Consider the following 25,635-nt stretch of genomic DNA (forward strand, 5'->3'; position numbering starts at 1 on the left):
CTTCTGGGGAATCGGCGTTCCTCCCGCCCAGCCCTGCTTCCTTCTCCTCTCCTATGGCCCAAAAAAAAAAAAAATTGCATGGAAGAGGCAAGCTGGAGGGGCTTGGATGGGGGGAGCGGTGTATTTTGAAGTTCAGCGTGCAGGAGGCTTGCAGACAGGGTGGGTCTTCTGCCATATCTATATATATATATATAAATATAATTATATATAAATAAAATACAGGTTTCTGAATTTGCAAACGCCCTGGTATGTTGCATTTCTTTCTCAGGTGGAGTTAGGACCGGGCAGAGAAGTGCTGCTGTGCACGGAGGGTTGTTGCAGGGTGCAGACGTGCTTGTGTCGAGAGTACAATTGCCCCCTTCTGCAGGGCGCAGCTTTTAAATCATCTGCAAATGAGTGGAAAATGGGGGGCAGGATGCAATTAGATAATACAAGTCTTTCTCTGTTTTCTTTCTCATTCCTTTCTGTGCTTGTTCCCCATTTTGCATCCTGCTTTATTTTGCATCCTGGAGTGATCTTGGTAGGGTAGAAGTGTGTATGCATAAGGTATCTTTTCGTTCTTACTTTCCGTTTTAATCTCCTCCTTCGGAGATGTATTCATCCCCCTCCTCTGCAAATGAGTTGCCTTTTCAGTGCTTTGCATTTGGAGGAGCAAGCGTGGGGGCTGTGGTAGGTTTATGCTTTGCCTTTTCCCTCTACACCACACGCCTGTGCTCCACCCTCTTTTTGTTTTAGTCAAAAAATGCGGACTTAAATCAAGTAAACTGTATAAAAAATAAATGTTTAGTCTTACGTAGAAAGAGCCATGATTTTTTTTTTCTTGTAAGCTGTCCCCTTTAAATGCTTCCATGGTGTCAACTGCTAAATGACAAATAAAGAGGGTAGGGAGGGGAAAGAAAATAGGTTGCACAAGTTTAGAGGAATGGTAGAGAAATGCGTGGTATACCTTCCAGTGCATCTGCAAAAAGCTTTTTGACTTCTCTTGCATGGCTGCATGCTTGTACTTCCCTTCACCTTGTCAGGTTACATAGTTTCCTTGTCTGTAATCTTTCAGAAAAGAAACTGAGGCAAGCAAAAAAATGCAAGCCACAGTCTGATTGTATTCTGCTGCTCCTCTTGCCATTGTGGCGTTTGGTCTTCTGTGGAAAGATTATTTTATGGCTTCTGATTTCCATGTCTTTTAACTTTTTTTTCCCCTCAAGTTAGTGTAGAAGAGGGAAGAAGTATCTTCTGTATTCTGTATTTTTACCCCCAAGCGATGATAAACTTCTGGATTAATGTGTAAATGCCATCTGTTGCTCAGCCTCTTTGCGTTGTTTTGTGTCGAGAAAAAGTTCCATTTTGACAGGAGCTTTCCAAAAAAAAAAAAAAAGAGGCAAGTCCATTTCGGTCTCTTCCTGTATGTACTCAGCCCAGCAGTGATTTGCTCAGAATGAAATGCAAAAGAAATGGGTGGTGGTTTTTTGTGTGTTTTGGTGGCAGGGTTCAAATGAATCACTGCCTTCCGCTGAGGCAGTAATGTTCCTGAAGTTTTCTCTTCGATCCGTTTTCTATGGTAGTAGAACTTAACATGAGATTGTTTGTTTGCTTTTCTGCTCAACTTGCTGCTTTTTTTTCCCCTCTTTTTTTTCTTTTAAGGCTGATAATTACTTTCATTACTTCTGCGAAGAGACTTTAAAATTGTGGTAAAATTTTTCTTTTTTTAGCCTTTAGTACATAGGTCCAGTTAAATATTTTTGTTTAAGAAGAAAATGAATAATGTGCTTGGCTTATATTGATTAAAAGATTGAGATGTTGCAAAAAATGTAGAGCTGTTCTGGCAGTTACTGTTTAAGTTGTTTGTGTTTGTCTATAGAGAGTTCTGCTCTCTCGAATAGGAAGAAGCTTCCTGTGAGATAGGATGTTGATGCACTTGCATTTTTAATGCGCAGTTTAAGTTAGCACCAGCAGTGTAATGTAGTTTTGCAAGCTTTCAGTGACTGAGGCTTTTATCATTCTTACTGCTTATGCTGTTTTTGACAAATGTTGCCTTGGCCGCTGGCAAGCGATTAATGACAAAAACAATATCTGTAAAGGAAAAAGGTGGGGAGGGGCAATTCGCAATTGTGCCGACAGCCCAGCTGAGGAAGTAGGTGTGTACGATGTTGCCTGAACACTTCAGCTGGTAACTAGCAGTGTGTTCTTTGTGTTGCTGTGGGGGTCTCATGTTTTTTCTTTTTTTGATTGTGTTTTTTAGGAGCTGGAGGAGGAAATGACATTCAGTGGTGTTTTTCTCAGGTGAAAGGCGCTGTAGATGATGATGTAGCAGAAGGTAAGAACAATTTTTATTACTGCTAATTTTTTTCCTGACTTCCTTGTCGCTACTCCTTAGGCAGGAAGATTTGAATGCAGTCTTGCTAAAATATCTCAGTTCTGTTGAATGTAACTTTAGCAAAGTAAGTAGACAGACATTTAATGTATGTTTGTATACCTAAAGCCAGGATCAAACTCTGATGGTTTGAGAGTAATGTTTTGTACACTTTTAGCAGGGCTGAATTCAGGCTTCCTGAGTATTTTGCTGGAAATGTTTGTTTCCCCAAATTATTGGTCAGATTTTCCTGTCACTCAGCTTTTGGTTTGTGTTTTTTCCTAATCTGCAAAATGGGAAATGTAATACTTGCATTCCACAGGGAGGTGTTGTGAGAATTAATTAATGTTTGTACTCTTTGAAGATCTAAGTACTAGATAAAGATCAAGTAATTTTCCCAATCTTTCTAGCTTCCATTAACCAGAAGAGGAAGAAATCTGAATATTTGTGCATGTTTACTCATTAAAAAAGAGGGTTTTGTGTCTGAGGAGATATTGGAAACTGCATAAAAATTTTGTAAGCTAGGGCTCCTAATGCTGGCAGTGACAAATGTCATCAAGATGGCTGCCTCTGATTGTGACTGCAAAAATTCTACTTGTTGTGGTGGTTTTTTTGTTTTTTTTTTTTTTTTTTTTTTTACTTGGCTAAGGCATCATTAGAGGAGTCATACTTTCTCTCTATATTGCTCAGGTGGCTGTGCTAGAGAACAAAATTTTCTCTAATCTTTTTTTGGGAAAGTCCCACTGACTTCTAAATTTCTTTGGCCATAAGGACCTGTTTGCACAATGTAGCCTGTAAGATCATGAGTTAAAGTTTTTCTTTTGCAAGCAGTGGGCTTTGTCCCATGCAATTTTGGAGAGGGTGGAGGTTATACATATCCTGAACGCTTGTACAGACAAGTGAGATTTATGTTGTACTTGGAAAAGCGGTAATGAGAGTTCCCATTATTTTCACATTTGATGTGTGGTTCAGATTAACTTCTAAAGGCCAAAAACTCAGTATAAACATAAGTGTCTTGTTTTTGTTTATGAGCTACAGCATGTGGAAAATGATGCGCTCTCAAAGACTGTCATTTACAAACTGAAAGATGGATTTTGGAAGCAAGCAAGCTGTAACAATTTTTTTTTTCCTTAAGGATGGATTAATCTTAAATTGCTCAGGAAGTATATTTTAAAGCTTGAACTCAAAACTACTATCAAATGCAGTATATTTTTTTTCCCTGCCAGATTTTAAATTTTATAATTTTTATTTTAATTGTATAACAACTTAAGTCCTTGAGTACAAAAATTGAGGAAACTGGCTGGTGCTTGCAAATAATTCTTCATTGAAGTAGACATGTGACGTGCATGTAATAGCGATGAGTGTTTTTACATATATGTTTGTGATATACTGGCTTTTACAGGGATCTAAAAATCCAGAAGTTGGGAAATGTCTGCCCTGAACACTGTTAGCTGTTCTGAAGTATTGTAGTTTGCACTCTGAAAGAAGACTTGCTAGCCTTATGCTTTCTGACACGGTTTAGCAGCTGCACTATGTATTGGTGGAGTTCAGGGAAGCCTTCACTGAATTAACTAGCTTCAGTTTCAGCAAGCCAGTCACAGAATGGTTTACAAAAAAATGTAAGAATGTCCACTTTTGATCATATGGGAGATGTAGACTTCTGACTTTGCAACCCAGAGAACAAAGAAAAATCTGACCTAGTAGTCAGCTATGATTGACTTAGGATGAGTGCTAAGGCACAAACCCAAAAACCTCAATATACTGCATGATGTTTTGAAATTTAAATCCCTAGAACCTGGTGTGAGGTCCCTAAAAAGGTATTATACTTGGTTGTAATGAATTTGTTGAGCTGAAATTCTCTCCTTTTTCTGTGTATTTGGCTCTCACAGTGCATGCTGGAAACTGTTGAAAACCAGCTGTCTAAATCAAAATGCGTCTTTTAGCTTCCATGAGATCCTTAGAGTTCCTGTTATGCTTTATAATGTCTCCCTGTAATACTTTTGAAATGGTTGATAATGTATCAAGCTGAGACTCTTGCATATTTTCTTTTATTGGCTATGTTTCTGGCTTTAAGTGTCCCTTTACTGAAATGAAGCCTTTTGTAGGGTTTTGTTTGCTTTTTACAAAATTGGAATAGCAGTTTTGCATACTTCTGGTCCTCCTCCTTCAAAATGCCCAAGGACAAGTTTACAGTGGTTCTACGTCTAGTCTGACCTTTTTTCTCCCTGCCTTTCTGGCTTCTTTCTTGTGGCTGGCACCATGGGGAAAGCAAAAGAAAATCTCGCTGTCTGAAACTTAGGTGATTCTTTTAACTGCTGTGGTCTGCAAGCTAGCATGTGTGGACTCTAATCGGATGTCTGTGACTACTGAGGATAACACCAATTTATGTAGGGTAGTATCTAGGGCATGGAGTTGGGTTTTTTAAATGAATGGAGAGCTCAAATTAAAAATTGTGGAATACTGAAACTTCACTGAAAACAAGTTGAAGAAAACAAGGCTGAAAGACAAGGGAGAGGCATGTTTCATTTTCTGTCTTCTTCCTATTAGTAGTGCAATATTGCAGTATTTATATTGGAAGCTCTTCTTTATACAAAAACAGTCTCAGTTAAACCCAGGCTATCTTCAGTTTTACCATGCTGATTAAACTTTGTGGGTAAACTTTTTCTTTGTTTAAATCCAGCTTACTGATTTATTTTGTACCTGTGCATAAACTAAACTAGTATGTGTCAGCCAGGAAAATGGCATCAATTTAATTGCATTAATCAATGTAATGTAAAACCAGTAATGTCTCTACAATGTTGCCTATAACACAGCCCAATGGAGGATAATTCTTTTAATAAAAATAATAATAATAACAGCAGCAATTTTTAGTGTGGTAAGAATGCTCGTGCACAGCTGCCAGTAGATTTGAGGTCAGATTTGGCCTTGTCACCTTCATGTGTAATATGTACAACCTATAATTCTTAAGATATTTAGACTAGAATGGCTGTCTGCTAGAAAGTCAGTATTTGGTGGTTTAGATGGCTGAACCATAAACTTTTTTTTTCCTGGCTTTATAAGCACTGTGTGGTAGATGGATGTGATAAAATGTTTCTTTTATTGCTAATGCGGATGGAAGAGAAAGAGCTGTTACTGAAGCTTGAGAAGAAAAGATGGCAGTGACTTTACATTCAGGGCCTGCCTGTCATTATAGCAAAGCTTTGCTAACTTGAGGAATATGGATGTGAGAGGAATAAAGAATTGGCCTCTCTTTAGTATAGACAGAGTTTCTCCTTGGTTGTAAGCTGTGGCCTGGCCCTATCGGATCACGGAAATCAAGTTATAAACTGAATTTTGAGTGTCAGCTTAATATGACTGGGGTCCTTTATTTTAACTGATGGCGAAAGGTTGGGCTTTTGTCCTGTAGCCGTCTGTCCCTTGTGTAAGGGCAGTGTGGGTGTGCCTTGTACTGCCTTTGTTTCTGGAGTGGCTGATTCTTTGCATGCTTAGCAGAAGTTTTCCTCCATCCTCAACTTTACGGTTGTCTGGCTGGAACCCAATCTTGCAACATTTCTGTGCTCAACTTGTAGGTTCCATCTACCCTGGAGAGTTCAGAACCAGGACGCTAGATTAGACAAGACTTCTCCAGTGGAGAAAATGCAGAAAGTCACTGTCCTTGATAAGTTCAATGATCAGGGTATAAAAAGCATCTGTAAACTGTTAATTTCCTTCCTTTTTTTGTGCCATCATTGTTTCTGTGCAAGTAGGACTTAACTGTCCAGAAATGCTCTAGAGCTGATACTACCATGTTTTTTTAGAAACTTCCTCTATAGGATGACTGCAGAAAATGATTACAGAGATTTTCTACAGTTCCTTTGTTTTGGGGGTTGTTTTGGTTGTGTGTGTGTGGGGGGGGGCGGGAGGGTTGGTTTTTTGCTGTTATATTCTCTAAGATGTGGCAACTCCAATTGGAAACAACCAAGAGCTGTGAATTTAAACTGTCTCTGAAAACTAGACACTTGCTTAATGGAACAACTTTGTTCTTCAAAACAAATTAAGTCAAATTTGTTTAATTACTTGGCAGAAGGAAAAGAACCAAGCTGCTGTATCTAAATGCTCTTTCAAGTATAATCTAAAGATATGTAAAAGTCTGATAGATTGTGTCCAAGGCTGGGAGCCAGGAACTTAAGCCCTAAGCTTCAACCCTGAGTGGTTACCCCTCATCTTCGACAAGTTTTTTTAACTATTTCATGCCTGAATTACTTCCGAATGAGGCATTAAAGTATTTACTGTGGGTGCTGGTAACTGATTTAAAGTACTATACTTAAAACCATTCCATGCTTTTTGTCACTAAGGTACCACTTGTTTCATGTTTACTAATTTATAGTCAAAACATTGCTATAGTCTGTTTCACAGTTTCTGCAGATTATGAACAGATGAAGCCTTTTACATTTCTCTCTAGCCAAATTGTGTTTGTGGTCAGAGAAATAAACTAGACCTGACTTTTTTCTTATTCAGGAGTGTTTTCTGTATTTGATTCTAGGCATATTATATCTTTTGAATGTGGTTTCATGTTTATTTTTGGCAGACTTTAAAATTGCAAAGCAGCTATGGGAACCGTTGTTGGTTCACTAATAGCAGTTTGTCTTCAATGCACCAAAACAGTTATCTGAGCTACAATACGGAAAACTGAAGACAGGAAAAGGACCGCCGCAAAGAGCGGTTTATCTCTGTCTGAAGTTTGCCACCTTCTCTTGCTTTATCAGAAAGCTTTCTGTTTGTCAGGTAACATCTATCTGTACTAGTGGGTTAGAGTTCTGAGCCTCCTTGCAGAAGGATGGTTATCTCTGTCCTGTCACACTTACTCCTGACTCGTCGCACAGCCTGTTCTCTAGGCTGACCAACAGTTGAAGGTAAAGCTCCTAGGAGTCTGGATGGAGGGATGTTGCTGGGATTGATTGGGAAGGAGGGCTCGTACCCGGCTGTTTTTTTGGGTAGGAGTCACAGAAGAGAACAATGTCATTATTATGGAAGTCACTGATAGGCTTTCTTTCTTTGTAATGGGAGCAGATACAGTAGGAGGCGAGAAAAGTAGTGAAGGCATGAAGTGAGAGGCTGGGATAATAATGTTGAAGAAAGATTGGGGGGTAGTTATGGGAGGGAGCTTAATTTGGATTTTTGAGGGCTGCAGTTACCTTGTGTATGATTACTTAATAACATCAGTTAAAAGGAGCAACTTGAGGACTAGTAGCAAGTTTGTTAAAGGGACAGTTTGAAATATTATTGAAAAATATAAAGACCCAAAGTCATAATCCTATTCTGTATTCTTAAATCTGCTTGTATATTTTAGCTTTTTTATCTTTAGCCATTTGTAGAATGGCTGTCTGTATCTAGGAGGAGAAATAGGCTACTGTATTCTAGGAACCGCTGGTCTAAATCAACTAAAGCATGCATTTATGTGAAGTCCCCCAAAACAAAGAGCATTTAGCAAATAGCTAAATAGTAGGAGGCTGTTTATCTCCCTAGAAGTTATTTAGTCCTCTCTCTTGACATTAGTTTGGTAGCGCACTTCAGCTTGTCAGTCATGCTGACCACTACTGTTTTCCCTATGATGCTTTGCTGTTATCTTTGTACTTGAATTACAAAAACCCAGTCCTTGTCCCAGCTAATTTTTATCTTAAAAATGGACGTGATAGTGACCAGGCATAAGACTCCAACCATACAAATAAACGTAGCTCCAGGGTAGCACAGCTATAATTGAAAATCCTGGTGGATTATAGCTCTTGGTCTGCTTTGAAAAACTTTGTAGTTTTCAATTTTAAAGATTCTGTTTTGGGTGGCTGCATCATCATAGAATGTTTTGGAAGAGCTAAAATGAAGAAAACTCCCACTGGATGCAGTGCTGAAGTAAGAGTTAAGAGCTGGGTGTTCCTAGTTGTACTGTTTGCATCTTTTTTTTCCTGCTCTCTTCTGACTTGCCTATTTAGGCCATGGCTACATGTTTGGCAGCATTTCTGCTTAAAGAGGCACTCCTTTCCACTTTGCTGGCATAAGTGTTCATGTAACTGCACAATGAACTGGTTTGGGAAGCTGATCTAGCTGAAAAATACTTAAAATTGTGGGTTTCACTGGGTTATTTTTCAGCTGAATTGAACCCTGATCTGGTTCTCTGTGCTGTGTGTGTGCTTGTGCCAGCACAGTGTGAGGAGTGTGATCAAGTGGCTGAGGGGAACATGAGGAACTCTGGAAGATGGTCTGTCTTTTTATAGGACTTTATGTACAGTCTAGCACAACAAGACCCTGACCTCTAAGTGCTAAGCTAATACAAATGGTAAAATAAACTAAGAAAATAAAGAACTTAAACTTTGCTGTTCAAGATGTACTTTGAGCATGTGCTGTCTGAAGGCCAGCAATACAATATATCTAATATCAAAATTGTAAGGTAATCTTAAGAGACCAAACTGAAATATTGGCCAAATAAGAGTTTGGTATGGTACAGTAATGAATGACAGATATCCTGCATCACTGCTGATTCTTTTTTTAGGTGTTAAGACTTAAGTTAGCTGAAATTGGGATAAGTCTGTGCTGTCACTGAAAACAAATATATTGTGTAAAGAGGAGGTGGTGATGTGCACTGAGGGCAGGTGGGGGATCCAGAACTGCTCTATTTGGTCGCAGCACAGATTTAGGTAGGTATAAGCCAGTTGTGAGACTGCTTCTCAGTGTGACAGTTCTGGAGGGTTTTTTAAGTTAGATTTTTTTGCATGCGCGTGCACACACATGAATGTCAGTTATCACTAGGTTATAAATAATCTTTTTGACGTTTTTCTGCAGCAGAACTAGTACACATGAAATAGTTTAATTTCTCTAGTGTCTGCACAAGCAATATGTGGGAATGACAAACTTGCTATTTGTTTAATGTTAGCTGTGTTTGTATCAGTACAGTGATAGTTTCTTGCAAGTTATTGAAAAGAATACCACTTAATTGGGAGATGTACTACTGACTGCTCTACTGTAAGGTTTACAAAGAGAGTCTAGCAAATGGTAGTTTTCTCTTACCCTCTTAGTATGATTTGAAAAATTGATCCCTTGTTTGGGCTTTTTACTTCACCTAAACTAATGTATTGTCTTGCATTAGATGCTATAGAATGAGGCCTTCTTTGTATTAGATGCCATGCGAGTGTGTGCATGCAATTAAAACGTTCTCTGCTATGTACTGTATCTCCTGTAGTAAGAACATCAATTAATGATGGTACCAAATTAAGGCTACCATGTGTTCATACCTCTTTAGGAAACACTGTGCTCCCAAAACGATTCTGTTAGTATAAGTTTATTTTGTTACTGCCTTAAGAGTGTTTTTCAGATCTTTTTTTCCATATTTATTCAATGCACTGTAATATGTAGTATGATAACTTAGGCTACAATATTTGGAGCAAGGAGGCTTGTACAAGTCACAAGTGGTCAGTAATTAATTATGTGAAACTCAGGTTTTCCCTTTAAAAAAAAAAATTTCTGACATAGGTAGAGTGTGAGTAGAGACAACAGCTATCATATTTCTGTGAAAGCAGAAGGAGAAGAGAAATACAGGAAAGAATACTTGAGCCAAACAAATCTGGAATAATCTCTTTCATGAAGCACTGGTAGGTCTAAAAAAGTAAAAACAAGATTACATCTGTTGGATAGTTTTCTAGATTTTAAACTTCCCAGTGGTGTGTATATATATAATGTAATTTCATTATATTGTTTTATAGCTCAGTTATACTCCTAAAGCATGCACTATCTAAATGTTACTCCCATAGGGTTATTATGTAAATAAGCTGGAAACGCAAAGGCTGTTGTCATTCATTTACCCTGTTATATGAGCCTTTGTGGAAATGGGGAGAGAAAAACTGTGAACTGTTTTCTTTCCATAGAGGAGACAGTGTAAAAAGATGCCTTTTGTCTTAAAAGAGGTAAAGCATTGATATTTTATGTCTGTGTTTTTGTGCTATGATTTTATATAGCAGGGCTTCCTTTATTAAACATACAATTGTTTGTCTTCTGGCTACCCAGTCATTCTAGACTGCTTTAGGGCGTTGCTCTGGGCAGCATGTAGTGCTACATGATGGTCATCTTGCCTTGTTCTTTTCTGGGACTGGAAGCTTTCAGACTGTTTAATTTGCCTTTAAAATGCAGATGCTGGCTAATAAGACCTCAGGTAGGGTGCTACTGTTGTGAGTTTACAATATTACTGAAAACAATTATTTGAGGTTTCTGTGCAGGACAAATTTGGCTACGCAAGTAGAAGTGGCTGCAAGCTTCTCTTAACTTATCATGCTTTTGTTAAGCACTGGAGGAGAAATTATTAATTTTGTCAGACATTCTTTATAAAAATGTATTTTCCCCTTAGCAAGCCACAAGTGATAGCACCATTAAGAAAACCAGCCTATTTGCTTCACATGTTAAACCCCTTAGGCAATTACGCTTGCATCTAATTTTGGAACAGTAGGAAGAAATTTTAGGGTCATGAAGAGAGGATTTAAAAAGAGTCGTATTGTAAGAAAGGTTGATTTCTAAGGTATGTAGAATACATTTTGTGTGTCAGTGTTTCTCTTTGCATTTTCAAATGTAGTTCTTGAATGAATGCTCTAGGAAAAATGTGATCTCCAAACAAACACAGAATTAGTGCTTGATGTTTTTTGAGAAGTTGAGAAAAAATAATTGCATATATTCAGGAACAGTTAAGGTAATTGAGACTTCAGACTATATTAGCTTATTTAAAACTTAAAATCATTTCTAATTTGTTCTTGTCTATTAAGTGCTAATAAGTATGCTTTCCTCTTTTCCCTGAGTGTCAAATGTTTTTCAGGGACCATTATTTGATTCTTAAAAGTAGTGACTGCAGCCAGTCTTTCTAATGTTAGTAGAAAAAGGTTAGAAGATTCACATAAATTGTGACCTATGTTTGCTTGTGTACAGTGCTTATGAATTCAGTACAAAGGGCTTACTTTAAACATGTAAGGTATTTGGAAAAAATAAACTGGCCCAGCAGACAAGAACTACTTATTGAAATCTGTCTTTAGTGTGAACCCTCATAAAATGTATAATGACTTTCAAAGATTCTTTTTTTGAGTGTTCCTGTACATTTGTTCAATGGAAGTGCACAACAAGAAATGAATATTGTACCTATTTCTCACGTACTGATCTTAGTGCATCATGTAAGGATTCATTAATAAGAATACTGATAGAATTAAAAATAAAAATCTTGGATTATCTTGGATTTAATAATTGCCCTGTTTGGCTTGTTTTGAAGTGAAATGTGATCTGGGTATAGAATGAGGAATTAGAATTCAAATTGCATCCTGACATGTCTGTAGGTTCCTTGTCACTTCAAGTAACTGCTGCTTCTGAAAGAGTTAGTCCTTCCTTGTACCTGTACCAGCTCCTGCTTTGTGCTGGCACAAATGCTTATGTAGCTGCATAGTGATAACTTTGGGGAATTGACCTGAATGAAAATTAAATGTCTTTTGTTGTTGTCAGATGAACTTCATCCTGAGTTAGTTCCCCGATCTAATTTGTGACATTGTAATGGATGATTGTGGCCGGGTAGCAGTGGAGGTGGCACAGAAATGGAACAAGAGATGTGATGGGTGAATGGATGGATTGCTTCTCTTGGAGTTGTGATAATGGTTTTAGGGTACCATATGAAACTAAGGCATTGTGAACAACTTGCTCAACCTCTTCCTCAGCCTTTTTGTGCTTACAGTTGATAAATCATATGGAAAACTCCAGTGAATTGGGAATTAAGTTTGACACCTCTTCTAAAACAGCAATATAAACAAACATAAACAGCAGTTGAAGAAGTTGAAGCATATAATTTTTTTCCTCATATGGTCTGGCAGTGAGAAAGGGGCACTGCTTTATAGAGGTCATAGGGAAACATCCATAAACTATCAGGACAGAATGTGGAACTGGCAGTGGTTTTTAAGCTTTTCGACCAAAATTTTACAGATTTTCTATATAGAACTTTTGCTTTTCTCTTTGTCTGTTCTTCTTGTAGTTTCATGCATTGGTTGTCCAAGTTGAATCTTTATTTACTTCATCTTTCTTTTCAAGAAATGTCCAGGATCTTTGTTTACTCCAGTCCCTTTCAAAAGTGATAACCCACCCTTAGAGTGGTGAGGGCTGGTAACGCATCAGTCCTGTTACTTGATCAGACACGTGCTGTGCTTGACCCAGCAATTTTGCCTCTGACAGCATTTAGATGCCTCAGAGGAAAGTGCAGTAAGAAGATGGTTGCTTTTTTATGCTCCCTAAGATTGTGCACGTGAAGTTGTTAACTCCCTGGAGCTTGTGGATTCTTTTCCTTGTTTTGACCTGAGGAAACTCAAGTATCAGACTTTGGAATAACAGGCACCTACTTGTTTCTGTAGCACTTTCATCATTCTGCTGCTTCTGGGAATGAGTTAAGTATGATCTAAATCATCTACAACTGTGCTACTAGGTCTCATCTCTGTTCTGTTGCTCAGGGTTCCTGTTCCTGTGCAACAATTAAGTGTGTATGTTGGTAGAAAAAAAACCTCATTAATGAGAGACTGCATCCTGTGTAGGAGCACTTCTGGCTTAATCTTTCTTCCTTGCTGGTTGCTGTCATCTCAAAGAAGTCATCAACATAAGATCATGTACACAGGCCTCTTTTGTCATGTAAGCTTGTTTATGCATGTGTGGAAATTCTTTTTCCAGAAGTTGTACAATTATATAACATTCAACTGGGAAGTTGTTTGGCACCTTCCAGTTCATATTTTCTCTAACCAGTGTCGTTTGAATGAGGTTCAAGCTTTTTTTTTTTTATATAGCTGTTATTACTTATCTATTTTTACCAAGTTTGAAGTTACTAAACTTAAATTTAATCATCTTGAGGGGTGAACTCACAAAAAGGAAGGCTAGAAATGAAGATAATTGAAAATAATCATCCTGAGTCAAGTTTTATCTGCTATTGGAAGGTCAGTAAGGCATTTAACCCCTCCGTGCTTTGCTTTCCTTATCTGTAAAAACTAGTATGCCTGTTTCCCAAAATGAGGTTCAAAAACTTTTAAAAGTTATTGCAAGGCACTTTGAGATCTTTTCATGATAATAATTTTACTAAATACTTTGTCTGGCTTTCAGCACTTAAATAACTCTAAGATCCAAAGAAAGGGTCTTAATCTCCTAATCTATAGCTTAGGGAAGCTGAGAGAGAAGTAAAATGATTTACTTATGGATACGGTCAGTATCTAGCTCGACTTGCAGGGTTTGGTTTTGTTTTTAACATGTGCTCCAGTTATAAGGGTCTGCTTTACAGAGGTGCCAAGATTTGTATGTTTCCTTATGCGTGTTTAGAGAAATGAGTGTTAAGAATCTCTGGAAATCTAGGCCACAGAGTAGTATTATCCTCTGAGAAGAAAACTGTTTAAAAGAAGCTGAGACATGTATGCTTGGGCTAGAATAGAAATACAGGAAAATACTTGCCAAGTGGACAAAACAATTGGTAAAGGAAAAGCTATTTTCCATCTTCCAGGTGGGACTGGAAAAAAAAAATAGATTAAGTATTAAAATGAACTAGTAAAGGAGTGGATGTCCATGGTGAGTAAAATAATATGAAGCTTTTATGCTGCATTCATTTTAATAGTCAGAACTGTGTATTCATCTCTGTTGGAAACTTAAGTTGTACTTGTGACCTTCACAGGCGCTGTGCTCTCCGGCAAGCTGCCTGAAATCCTGCTAGTGAGTGTGCCTCCCTCCCTCCCCCCTCCCTTCCTTCCATTATGGTAGGTAAGAGTGATTTTGCTTTCATTTTGATTCCTTTGAAGGAGGCACATGGAGAATGTGACTGAGGGGCAGCGGTTGCTTGCATTTTACCGCCTGATATTTGAGGACTAAAAGCCTTAAAGTTTTGGCCTTAGCTTTTGCATCTGAAATAAGAGTTTTGGTCAAAGAATGTCTGAGAAGAGGCTGAAACTGTGCGATAGTTTCCAGGGTATGTTTTCATATGCGTGCGTGTGTGTGTGTAAATATATGTATATATATACACACACACATATGTATGTGTGTGTATCTATGTATGTACAGCAGAAAAGCACGCCAAGCCACAGGATTCTAGTAGCTGATTTTGAAAGGCATTGCCAAATTATATTTTTCTAAAATCCTGTTAATAGTTCTTAATTTGCAGTGTATGTTTTGGAATAGCTTCAGCAAAAAGGGAAAATCAAGATGTTCTAGTGCTCTTGATCTGTAATGTTCGCAGTGACAAATCAAGAAAGGCATTGCCTAAAGGCTTCTGTTATGTACATGTAAAACAATAACAAAGAACATTATTTCCACATATATTATCATTTGCAAACAGAAAACTAACCACTGGCTTTTCTGTGCTGTGTAGCCCATTGAAATTCTGGTTGTGGTTTCAGCTGAGCTTTTTCCATAAATAGCTCTGTACTGCTTTGGAACACAAACAGGCCTCCTGAAAAGATCTAAAGTAAGGTCTTCTGAGGACTGTTCAGTCTATATTATTTATGTGTACTTCAGTGTATATACTGTGGTGGGATGAGGAATGTTTTTATAGATTGAGGTGGGGGGCTGTCACAAGGAATTGAAGAGTAAATAGTTATTGATTTAAATTAAATTCAGGGACTCAAGAATGATCTGATTGGAGCATAGAAAAAAGGATAATGAAATAATGCACAAATGGAAGCAGAAGCAGGTATGTTTTCTTTGTTAGTATTGAAGAGCTTATTTTTGAAAAGCCATGTGGTAAGTAAATACAACTTGCAGTGGAGATTATTTATGCTTTAATCTGGCTGCTCACTGAAAGAATCCTTTCAACATTTGTACTGATTGAATGCTTGGTTATGTGAATTAGTACATAGCTAATTTTGCAGTGAATATTTTTTTCAGTGCTGTCTAGGAGAACATACTTAATCTTGAATAAGTAAAACAGGGCCAGCTTTTATGTCAATATGTTTAGATATTATTTGATGTAAGGTATCTTGACTAAGATATTTTATTGTCTTGATGAGAAGCTCAGAAACATTCTGTGATCTAGGAGAGGCAACAGAGTGCACACTTCTATGGTTCACCTAGTTCACAGGGCTGATTTTTCTCTAGACTTGTTGCTCCTAAACATTTTTTGACAAAGCAGAAATCCTCTTCTAAAGGGAGTCAAAGGGCATGAAAATAACTTTGGCATTTGTGAAAGCCACGCTCTGAGTGGTAGCCTCTTCAGTGCTCTGCTGAGCTCCTGGTTATCAAAGAATGTGTTTATCAGCTGTCACAACAGAATGAGGGTGGTATCACAGAAAATAGGGCTGACAAGACCTTGGGAGCTTGTTAGTCTGTTCTCTAAATCCAAAGCTTTCAACTATACATGTTATTCTCAATGGATGTTTATTTAAAAAAAAAACAACAAAAAACCCCCACTTCAGCTATGGAGATTTTATAGTCTCAGAAGCATATACTTCAGAGCTTAGCTACCCATATTGTTGAATGATTTTTTTTTTCTTTTCCTTAATATCTAAAATCACATTGGAAATTTCTTACCAGTGTGGTAATTGCACACTGGTTTTGGATGGAAATTAGCCCAAAACCCACACAAGGCAGGGACTTCCTACTAGTAATTGGATATAGCTTAGTGGGAAGAATAGCTTAACCCTAATGGTGTTTTTGTTGTTGTGTTTTTTGTTTTTTTTAACCTAGATGATATTTCTGAGTTTGGGATTTTTCAAGAACATTTTTTCAGCCTTCCCAGGCAAATTGAGAACAGTTTCCTAAGAAAACAAAAGTATAAATAAAACAGCTTGACAATACGGAAAAGCACTTCTGCTACCAGGGATAATTAGCCTGTTTGTGTGTGGGGTTCTTTTTGTTGTTGTTTTTGGAAAATAGATACATGGCTAGAATGTTTTGTCATAGTGAGAAGAAATAAAGCCTAAATAAAACTTTATCTAATTCTTTTAGTGTGTTTTTTAGGAATCGTGATACTTAGTATAATGTGCATTTCTTCAGTGTGTTTCATGTGAGAATTCTGGAGCACTTTTGTAAACATTATGTATAAATCCTGAAACAGCCTAGTAAGTATTTACTGTTATTGTGATTTTTAGCTACAAGACTCCAGGTTTTCCATAGAGAGCAGTGGTTTGAAATGGAATCCTTCTGATCTGAATCTTTACTCTTCATATAGCTAACAGGATGCTCTTTATCTGCAGGTTAGCAAGAATGTTTTCAGAAGGGGGTCAGAAATGGCAGAGCTGTTTTCTTCTGAACAGAGGTTATTCCACTTTTCTGTTCTAGCATAAAGATTACTCTGGAAAATGTGTAATCCTGAATTTCTGTCCTTAGCAGTATTAGCATTGAAAACTCTTGCTGTCCTGGAAATTAGGTATGCAGAAACAGTTTTGCTGTAGCTTTGCAGCTTTATTACTGATGTATTGTAAAACTGCAGACAGAAAATATGTTGGAACAAGTCATGTAGCAGAGTACTAAGGCTAGACAAATGCTGTGGTAGAGCCGAAGCAATCAAATTTGTTATTTATAAGCCTGTTTGTCTCAGTTCTCTTGATACTGCTCAGTAAATCCCTCAGTTTTGTGCGTGATGGTGACAGAACCTAAGGGGATCTTGCATGAAGCTAGTTCCTGCTTGAGTTAATTTTGTTCCCCTATAATTAGATGTGATCTGTATGCAATTGTATGATGGACAAAAATGACCAGTAACTCACTAAATTTTATACAATACGCATATAATTTAACCCTTATGTCATCTTTCTCCAGGAAAACTTCTTACAAATCAATGTAGGTTTTGCTGAATGGACAGTGTTTCCATAATAATTGGAAATGTAACTAATGTGGACTGTGCATCATACTGTTTTGTACAATTACTTATAAAGGAGTAAGGTATGCTTGAACGGCACAAAATCTCTGTGATATTAAATGCATGAAATGGGAAAATTCAGAGTGGAGGATGCCCTTTCTTTCTGGTGTTGTTTAATCAAATTAGTACTTCAGCTGCAAGAAAACTTATAATGCTTCCTCGATAGTATACACTGTAGATCTAGAGGCAGCCACTGACATTGCCAGATTCCCCCTTCAGGCAAACCATAAACTTCATATTCTACTGCGCTCATATTTTAGCTAAGACTTCACTTTGGCTTTAAAAAAAAAGTTTTTAGGCAGAATTTTACTGCTGCAGCACCAAAGAACTATATAGTTTTTTGTTTGTTTTGTTTTTTTTTGTGGGGGGGGGGAATGTATGTAAACCATTCATGAAAGGCTTGGTTATATGACTGTTCTGGGTTGTTGCAAACTTTGTTTTATATGTGGGATATGTTGTTGCCATAATGATGGCCACTGTCGCTTTTTCAGTCTGTAATGTTTGCCATAATTGTGTGGCATTTGAAGCCTAAGTTTTGGGGCTTCTTTATCTGCATCTAAACAGGGATATTTTTTCCAGGTTAAGTAGAACTGATGCATGCTGTGACAGGAATGGGCACATATATACCTAGGCCAGATATCTAAAATGTCAGATGGCTTTTTATTTAGTAGGTGTTTTCAAAAGGAGTAAGTTACTAACTGTAATATATATATATATATATATATATATTTTAAAATCACAGCTGTTTCTTAGGTGGCATATTTTCTCTATTATGTTTTTGTTCTCCTCCTTTTTATTTCACATCACAAACATGTTTTCTGGTGAAGTGTTAGGCAGTAACTTAATCCAGGGGTACCCAGCTTCTGAAGATCATGCTATCCAGAGGTTGATGATTACTGTTTATAATCTTTCTGATAAGCCTTGAGTGGGGTTGAGTTCCCATTTCAGTGGAAAGGGGATTGATGCAAAACTAAATGTGACACCGATCCTTGGAGGGGGAGTGGACTCTCTTTCCCCATCTGAAAGTGGATTTAAGCTTCCCATGTTGGAAGCTCTCAACAGTTGAGTTTCATGATAATTAGAAAACTGAATCCCACTATGGCATTCACATTCATCAGCTGGCTGGCATTTAAAAATACAGAGATACTGGATTTGGCTTTGATTACTTGTTTGTTAAAAGCACAGCAATACTACTGGTTGGCGAGAAGAAAGCTTGTGGACAAACTTCAAGTATTTGGGGGGTTTATATATTATTGCAGCCAAGGCAAAGAACAGGCTCGAGGAGAAGCTGTGACCTTTAACTACTTGTTCCTAATTTTGAATAAGTGTTGTAGTTTTACAATCTGTGAGATTATTCACCCACCTTTCTAAAGTTATTTAAGACAAGTACCAGGAGTGGGTCTGGATTTCTGCCACTTATGCCTCTTATGTTTATGATATTAATAAACTGGTGTCAAATGTCCTGGGAACGGGTGATGTAGGTTGAAAGACCTTTGTTTCAACCAACAATAGAACTGAAATAGTGTGAATAGGAAAAGCAAATAGGCACTTCCTGTCATATTTTAAGGAAGATCTTAGTATGGGGGAGCGTGTGTATTAAGAGATTTAAACTAAATGCATTAGAAAATTGCTCATCATTTGTCAGCACTTTTTTCCAGTAAACTGTTTCCTCTGTGTGTGTGTGTGTGTGTGTGTGTATATGCATATATAAGTCTTCCTAAATATATCCACAATACTAATAAAACAGTGAGTGAATGAATACTGTTTGTTTGAATAGATTCTTTAGGGTATTCTTCAGGGGCAAAATTATAAACCTAAGTACATGAGAATCTGAAGATGATATGTCAAGTTAAAACTTGGAGGCCTTTTGCAAAGATTTGAGAGTATTTGAACTTAAAAAAAAAAAAAAAATCTGGGTAGAGCTTCAGACCACCTTGATGTTCATCTGGCATTCATAGAGTATTGTAAAAGCCCAGAACAATGTCATTTTGCTCTTTTCAGAGATACAGTAGTCTAATATTCATGAGATTCATCAGGATTCACACCCACAGACTAAAGAGGAGAGTCTTACTCAGCATAGTAGGTTCTTGCTAGTTCAGTGCCATAAAATGGCTTTCTCCAAGTGGAAAACCTGTTTGTGTCTTGTTGCTGTTTCAAGGCAGGAGATGCCTTTCGAGACCCGAAAGAATGCTTGTCAAGGTATTAAACAACCCCTTATCACTGAGTTTGAGGTATTTTCGGGCTGATCTAGCTTGTGTTGAAGCAAAGTTGGAAAAGGCTCTGTCTTGAGCTGGTAACTTATCTGCATTTCAGTAACTTGCAAATTGAATTATTTGAACAGTGATAGTTTTCCAGAACTGCTTTTGTCCTCATGCCTTTAAGGACTATACAAAGGTTTTTCTTCTCCACAGTTCTTGGGACAGGAAATTATAGGATATGTCAACTTAGGTGGATGCATGAAATACACCCTCAGAGGTCCTAGTGGTACATAGGTGAAGGCAGTGCCTATGATGATGTGCTTCAGGAATTCCAGAGCGTATCATGCTTTCACAACTCTCACTGGAGCTAAGCTAACCTTATTATTTAAATATACAGTGCCTGAGACAAAGGCAACCAAGTCTAGCAGTAGTTCTTTGTGGTGTTTGCCCCTGGACTGATCATCTGGACTTAATTTTCTGCTTCTTTAAGTGTAACTAGACAAACTGCTTCTTACTCTGTTCTCCCAACTGGATGATGTTTAGCATGGAGGGCGGGTGGAGAGGGGAAGAGAAGGGTATAGGAATCTCCACTGGTCTGCAGTTTTTTGTGGGGAAAAAAGGTACTGCTGTGGTCCATTTATTTTCTGTTTTCACCTAGTGGAAGAAGGGAGTTTGCCTATTGGCTTCCTATGCATGTGTTCTGAAAGGAACTGCAGTAATGTCCTTTCTCAAGCTTTAAAAATAGAAAGTAATTAATCAGGGTGATGAGGGTTAATGGTTTCTATCCAGAAACCAAGCAGCTTTGCATTTGTTTATATGGAGAGAACATGTTTGTATCTGCTGTTGTTATGAGTTTAATATGAGAGGAAATTTCATAGTAATTTCTGAAGCACTTTAGTTTATAAACTAATTTGGGGTTAAAAACCCCCCGCTATTTAATTCTTTAATCAGTTGAAATGGTTTCAAGGCAACGGTTCAAGAATCTTTTCAGCCAACAGATCCTTGTCCTTTTTTTTTTTTTTTTTTTTTTTCTCTGTAAGTTTGCAGTGAACTTTGTATTCATAAAAGGAGTTAAAGAATGCAGCCCTAGATCTGGTGAGCAGGTGTAATGTTAACTTTACAGTCAGGTATAGCCCAGGCAGTGGTTGCTATAATTGTGGTACAGCTAATGCTTTGCTAGTTCCATAGTGGATCGCAGTCTTAAATCAATCTAAGGTTGGAAAGTTCTTTCCCAAAACTCATAGTAATTTTTAATTTAAATGCTTTAACCCCTTTCCCAAAGCTCAGACTTTAAAGATTCTCTATATCCTTTTAAGTGATTAAGTACTGAGCAATCAGTTTACGTTGGTGTACATCACATCTGTTTTCAGAGTGTTTCGATTTGCTGCTGTTTGTCATCTGTTTTCTCTATGCCACCACAGGTGTCTTGGAGTCATATACAGGAGACTTTGCATTTCCTACTGTAGATGGATACAGGAAGTTAGTGGTCTGAGAGGTTTAAGTCCATTTCCTTTCCCTTCTAGAAAAGTCAAATTCTGACCTTGTTCAGGGAACTGTTTTAAATGTAAGCTTGTGGAGACTGTGTACTTACAGACAAATGCATTTAATTGGCATTTCGGTTGTGGACAGATATCCTTTTGCATTTTCAACTGTGCTGTCCAGAGAAGTGATCACTCCCTAGTCTCCCCTCATCCCCCAAAGTTGGTCATATAATCCCTTGTTCAGTTCAGCTCAATGAACCAAGTTAGGTTAGCAGAGAGTCACTTTTTAATCTGCTTAATCTGTGTTAGGGATCACTCACATGAGCCTGGGATGGTGGTAATGTCTGCCAGAGAGGTGATGGGTAGTGTTCCCTGTAGTGATTTCTAGTAGTACTGAGAGCGTTGCTGTTTTAGAACATTTGTTCTTTGGCCTCTTGCCTAGATCCAAAAAAACTGGAGGAAAAGGGTGATAAATTTGATGGTGGAAACTTGAACTGAATTGAGATACTGAAACTTATCTAATGTTGACCCATAAACAGCAATTGCACAGTGAGGCTTAGCAATTCCTTAACAAACCCAAGGAGTAAAATGCTCTATGTGCCAATCTCTATACCACTTAAAAATTATAATATTGAACTTAAGGTGCGTTTTTTATCAGTTATGTTCAAATGGGAAAGTTACTTTATCACAATCTAAGATCACTTGAAAAGATTTCTGGATGTTTAAAGAGTTAATTTCCAGATGAGAGGCACTGTATTTTGGTTGGTGATTCTGTTCCCAGTTTTACTACAATCTTCTAGATAAAACATTTCACCTGCATATTCATTATTATCACAACTTCATAAATGGTATTTTTTGTGAAGGGTTTTGAAATTGCCCATCCTGCAAAGTTTGCCATCTTTTTTTCCTACAAAGATGGGAAAGATTGGGGAGAGAGGGGGAGAAGAAACAATGAATGAGAGAAGAAATATGAATATAGGAAAGTCCAAGAAATGGGGAAAATATAACATTTCTAGGACTCTTTGACAAGGTTTATTTTTAGTTACTTAAGGTGGGTACTTTGCACTGCAAACTTCACTATTTTGAGACTGTGCTGTCTTGTGTGTGTATTTGTGTACATATGTATACATTTAAATAGGCCTGGGAGAATCTCAACACTTACAAAATATCTCTTTACCAAACAGGACCAGAATACTTAAAAAAAAAAAAAAAAAAAAAAAAAAAAGGGGGGGGGGGAGGAGGGAGGGAATTACAGGATCATTAGTGGTGATTGCACAATTTTACTTTCTGCATCACAGGACCTGGAGGATTTGAGCAGAACATGGGATGATAGAAAATATTCTGTAATCTTTCTCCCTGTGTGTAGATTTCTGATTTGCACAAGCCAGTGAAACCAACTTAATTATTGTCCTTTGCCTGGATCGTTTCTCTGGCTCATGCTTGTTTGTGTTCTAATACTGGCAGGGCCAGCAGCATGAAGCTATTTGGAGATCATACAAATCCCACTCCCCTCTGCGTTATGGTGCTTTGTGCGCTGCGTGTGCGCAGCACTGTCACAGGACTGGTACTTAGGAGAGAAGGAGTAACCAGCTGGCTCTTGCAATACTGATGGCACAGGAGTGAAAAGTTGTGCCACAGAAAGACAGCCGCTTTCTCTCCTTCTGTCCTTCTCGCATATACATGAATGCAGGATGAAGTATCTGAAGAAATAATATATTTTTAATGCCTTCTCCTAGCAAAGAAGAGGTCTATTAAAGGGCTTCCTGAGAAGTAAATTGAACAGTAGGAATGCCTTATCCTAGCTGCCTTTGGTTTCGTTGCCTAGTCACTTCAGAGAGATGGAGTGAATGCAGAGAATCATCTTGAAAGTGAATGAAGAAAAGGGAAATGAAGTCAATAGTAAAACTGGTCATGGTAACTTTAAAGTATACAATCCCTGTGTTCCCTTCCCCCTTTCTACATACATAAATTATGGATGAGGCTGGAATGCAGAAGGCTTCTTTCCTTTTATACTATCAGTACTAAATAGTGCTTGTCATTTTGCTTTCTGCTCTTTCCATAGTGTGTATAGTTGTGGTGTCCTGTGTCTTGGGAGCTCTCTTCCACAAACACGTATACATAGGCACTCTTTCTTAATCTTATTTAAACAGCCTTTCCTGTTCACTTCAAGATTAACACTTTACTGTCTGGCTTCTGAGACTTAATGCACCATGTATTAGGACTCTTGGTAAGTGTGATAAATCAGAATCATGCAAATAATGGGGTGCTGTTGGGATGATTTAGACATGCAGAGAATATTATGCAGCTTCTTTAAAATATTTGAAGCTTTGGATGAATTTATTTTAGAACTATCCTGCTTTGGTTTTCTCTCTAGCTTTTTTTTTTTCTTCCCCCAACAATGACGTACGTGACTCCAGTGTAACATCATTAGTGGAAATGAAAAAATCCAGTTAAAAATGTTACAATTTTCTGTCATTAACTATGACTTTTGAGAGTTTTAGGAAGTCACATCTATTTAGTAGTCTGAAAAGAGGCAGGAGGGTTTTGCTTTGCCCTGGATTAGAAAAGAATAAAAAATTTACAAGTGCTTTTCAATCAAAAAAACCCCACCTGAATTATAACTCAATTCTTTCTTTTCATCTCCCACTTTTTTGGGCTCCTTCATTTTAGTGTCTTAGGGTCTCCAGGTTCTCCTGGGCAGGTGCTCTTGAACACTTTTGAGCTCATTGACTTTATCTTTTTAAATAAACTTGGAGGAATGGCTCAGGTATGCTCAGTAATTGTGCCACTTGAATTCAAGAACTTTATGCCTCGTGACATTATCTATCCCTGTGCTTATTCCTCAACTTGAGGCTTTTTTTGAGCTTCCTTGGATTTTAGTAATGATCCTAATTGGTGTCTTGAAGTTTTCCCAATCCAGGCAGTTCCCGAAATCTTCATGGGATGATCAGTTGATGTTTATTTTGTTCAGAATAGTTTCTTACATACTGAAGGCTGGCAAACTGAGAAAGTGGCATCCACATCAGATCAGTGGATAGTTTATTTTTTACTCCTACTTCTTAAAAGAGAATTATCAACCTATAAGAAATCTGCTATACATTATGGAAGGGATTTGTTTCAGTTGCTTTTTTAGAAAATTCCAGAAATGGTAATTTGAGCCACTGGGAAGGTGTATAAACAATGAAGAAGAACCAAAATGTTTTTAAATACTATGATTCTTTGTTCAGTCCTTGGAAACATCAGATTACTCCACTTGTGTAAACATACTGATTTACTTACTCTCTGCTTAGGCAGCAGATCAACATGATTCCAAAAACTTGCACAGAAACCTTTTAGGTCTGGTGAAATAAAGACACTCTTTGTTAACTGCCATGATTGACTTATTGCTGTAGAGTAGGTGACATGTTTTGCTTACCAAGACTGTTTTATAAGCAAAGTTTATATAAAGTTCATTGTACATTAAAATAGATAGGTTTCTCCACTAATAAAATACATTTTATTCTATTATTAGAAACAAATTTAATATAGAATTGCATTTCAGGTTCACAGTGGGCCTTCTGGAACTAAGTCATTGAATTAAAGTATTCTTTGCTTGTTTGGACTGATAAAGCTGTTTCATTCCCATTTTCCATAGGCTTGTCAACAGGGGGAAAACTTCAGCACAACCCGTTCTCTAATTATTTCTGAAAATTTACTCGTGATTTTTGCATGTGTGATTCTTGTTCAGCATTCATACATTCACTGAAAAGTGTGGAAGGCCCCCAGAATGTGAAAATTTTTTTCAGCGTCTGTCAGTGAGTTTTGTATTTCAAGCAGCATTTTGCTTTAGAGGGAAAAAAGCAGTTCAGGTGTGTCAGAGAGGCATTTATTGACCATTCTCTGAACAGTGTAGTCTGCCTGTTCTCATCGAAATCAGTCATCTCATCCTCTGGCCCAGAGCCTCTGTTTTTCATATCATCTGAATTCTGCCTGACATGGTGACCTTTCTACAGAGGATCTTGGAGTTGCTTTTGGGATTATTTTAGATTTTAAGTACCTTTTACATGTCAAGAAGCAGCTGTTCTGTTATCAAACCAACCAAGACTGTGAATGGTTATACTTCCTGGGGGTGCATCTTGATGCTTCAGAGATGTTATAGCTTTGGTGGATGTATCTTACGGGACTGGAAGCACAGCAAAATGCAAGTTCCAGGTGGTGTTATTGCCACAGAAGCCATTTTTTATGCTTAAACCCTTATGTGCACTTACTACTAAAATGAAATATATTAATAAAACAACCGTAAAAGAATAAATTTCCTAGGTAACAAGAATTGCAGCTTTTTCTGCATTGGTGATGATCATGTTGATATTTGTCCCTCTTGAAGACATTTAAAACTTTTGAGACTATTAAAAAATACTTCCAATAATGGTAAAAGAAAAAAAATCTGCACAACCCAAAGTCCATTTATTTTTGTTGTGCATGTATGTCTAGTGAAAGTGTTTTCCAGCGGGTGAATCAAACACAGAACTACATCAGAGCTGTACCACTACTTCAAAGAAACAAAAGAGTACAGCTGAACGGAGCCAATGATCTTAAATATCCTATAGAACCATAAAAAGAGGCTTCTGGGCACTGACCTATTTCCACATGTGAACAGGGCAGAGTCTGCTCTCCCAGGAGTCCTCAAAACCTCCAGACAGTTCTCCCAGATACAGAAGCTACATGCTAGTTTCTTGCAACTGCTTTCAAGTTTGCTTTTTCTTATAAACATAA

The 25,635-nt window shown here is 37.6% G+C and overlaps 1 protein-coding gene across 4 annotated transcripts in view; it reads left to right on the forward strand.

Moving 5' to 3' along the window:
* The first annotated feature begins 37 nt into the window (after positions 1 to 37).
* PPP2R2A (protein phosphatase 2 regulatory subunit Balpha) overlaps positions 38 to 25,635 on the forward strand; it is a 41,194-nt gene continuing 15,596 nt past the window's right edge. For 2 of the 4 annotated variants that reach the window (XM_026081916.1, XM_026081917.1), the window contains exons 1-2: positions 38 to 159; positions 2,237 to 2,311. In XM_026081916.1, the coding sequence (XP_025937701.1) occupies positions 54 to 159; positions 2,237 to 2,311 (181 nt within the window). In that variant the 5' untranslated portion in view covers positions 38 to 53. Of the gene's footprint in view, positions 160 to 2,236; positions 2,312 to 14,035; positions 14,113 to 15,010; positions 15,042 to 25,635 lie in introns of those variants that run through there. The other 2 variants (XM_026081920.1, XM_026081919.1) reach the window with 2 other exon arrangements.

This window comes from Apteryx rowi, unplaced genomic scaffold (genome assembly GCF_003343035.1).
Source record: "Apteryx rowi isolate R43461 unplaced genomic scaffold, aptRow1 scaffold_56, whole genome shotgun sequence".
NCBI lineage: Eukaryota > Metazoa > Chordata > Aves > Apterygiformes > Apterygidae > Apteryx > Apteryx rowi.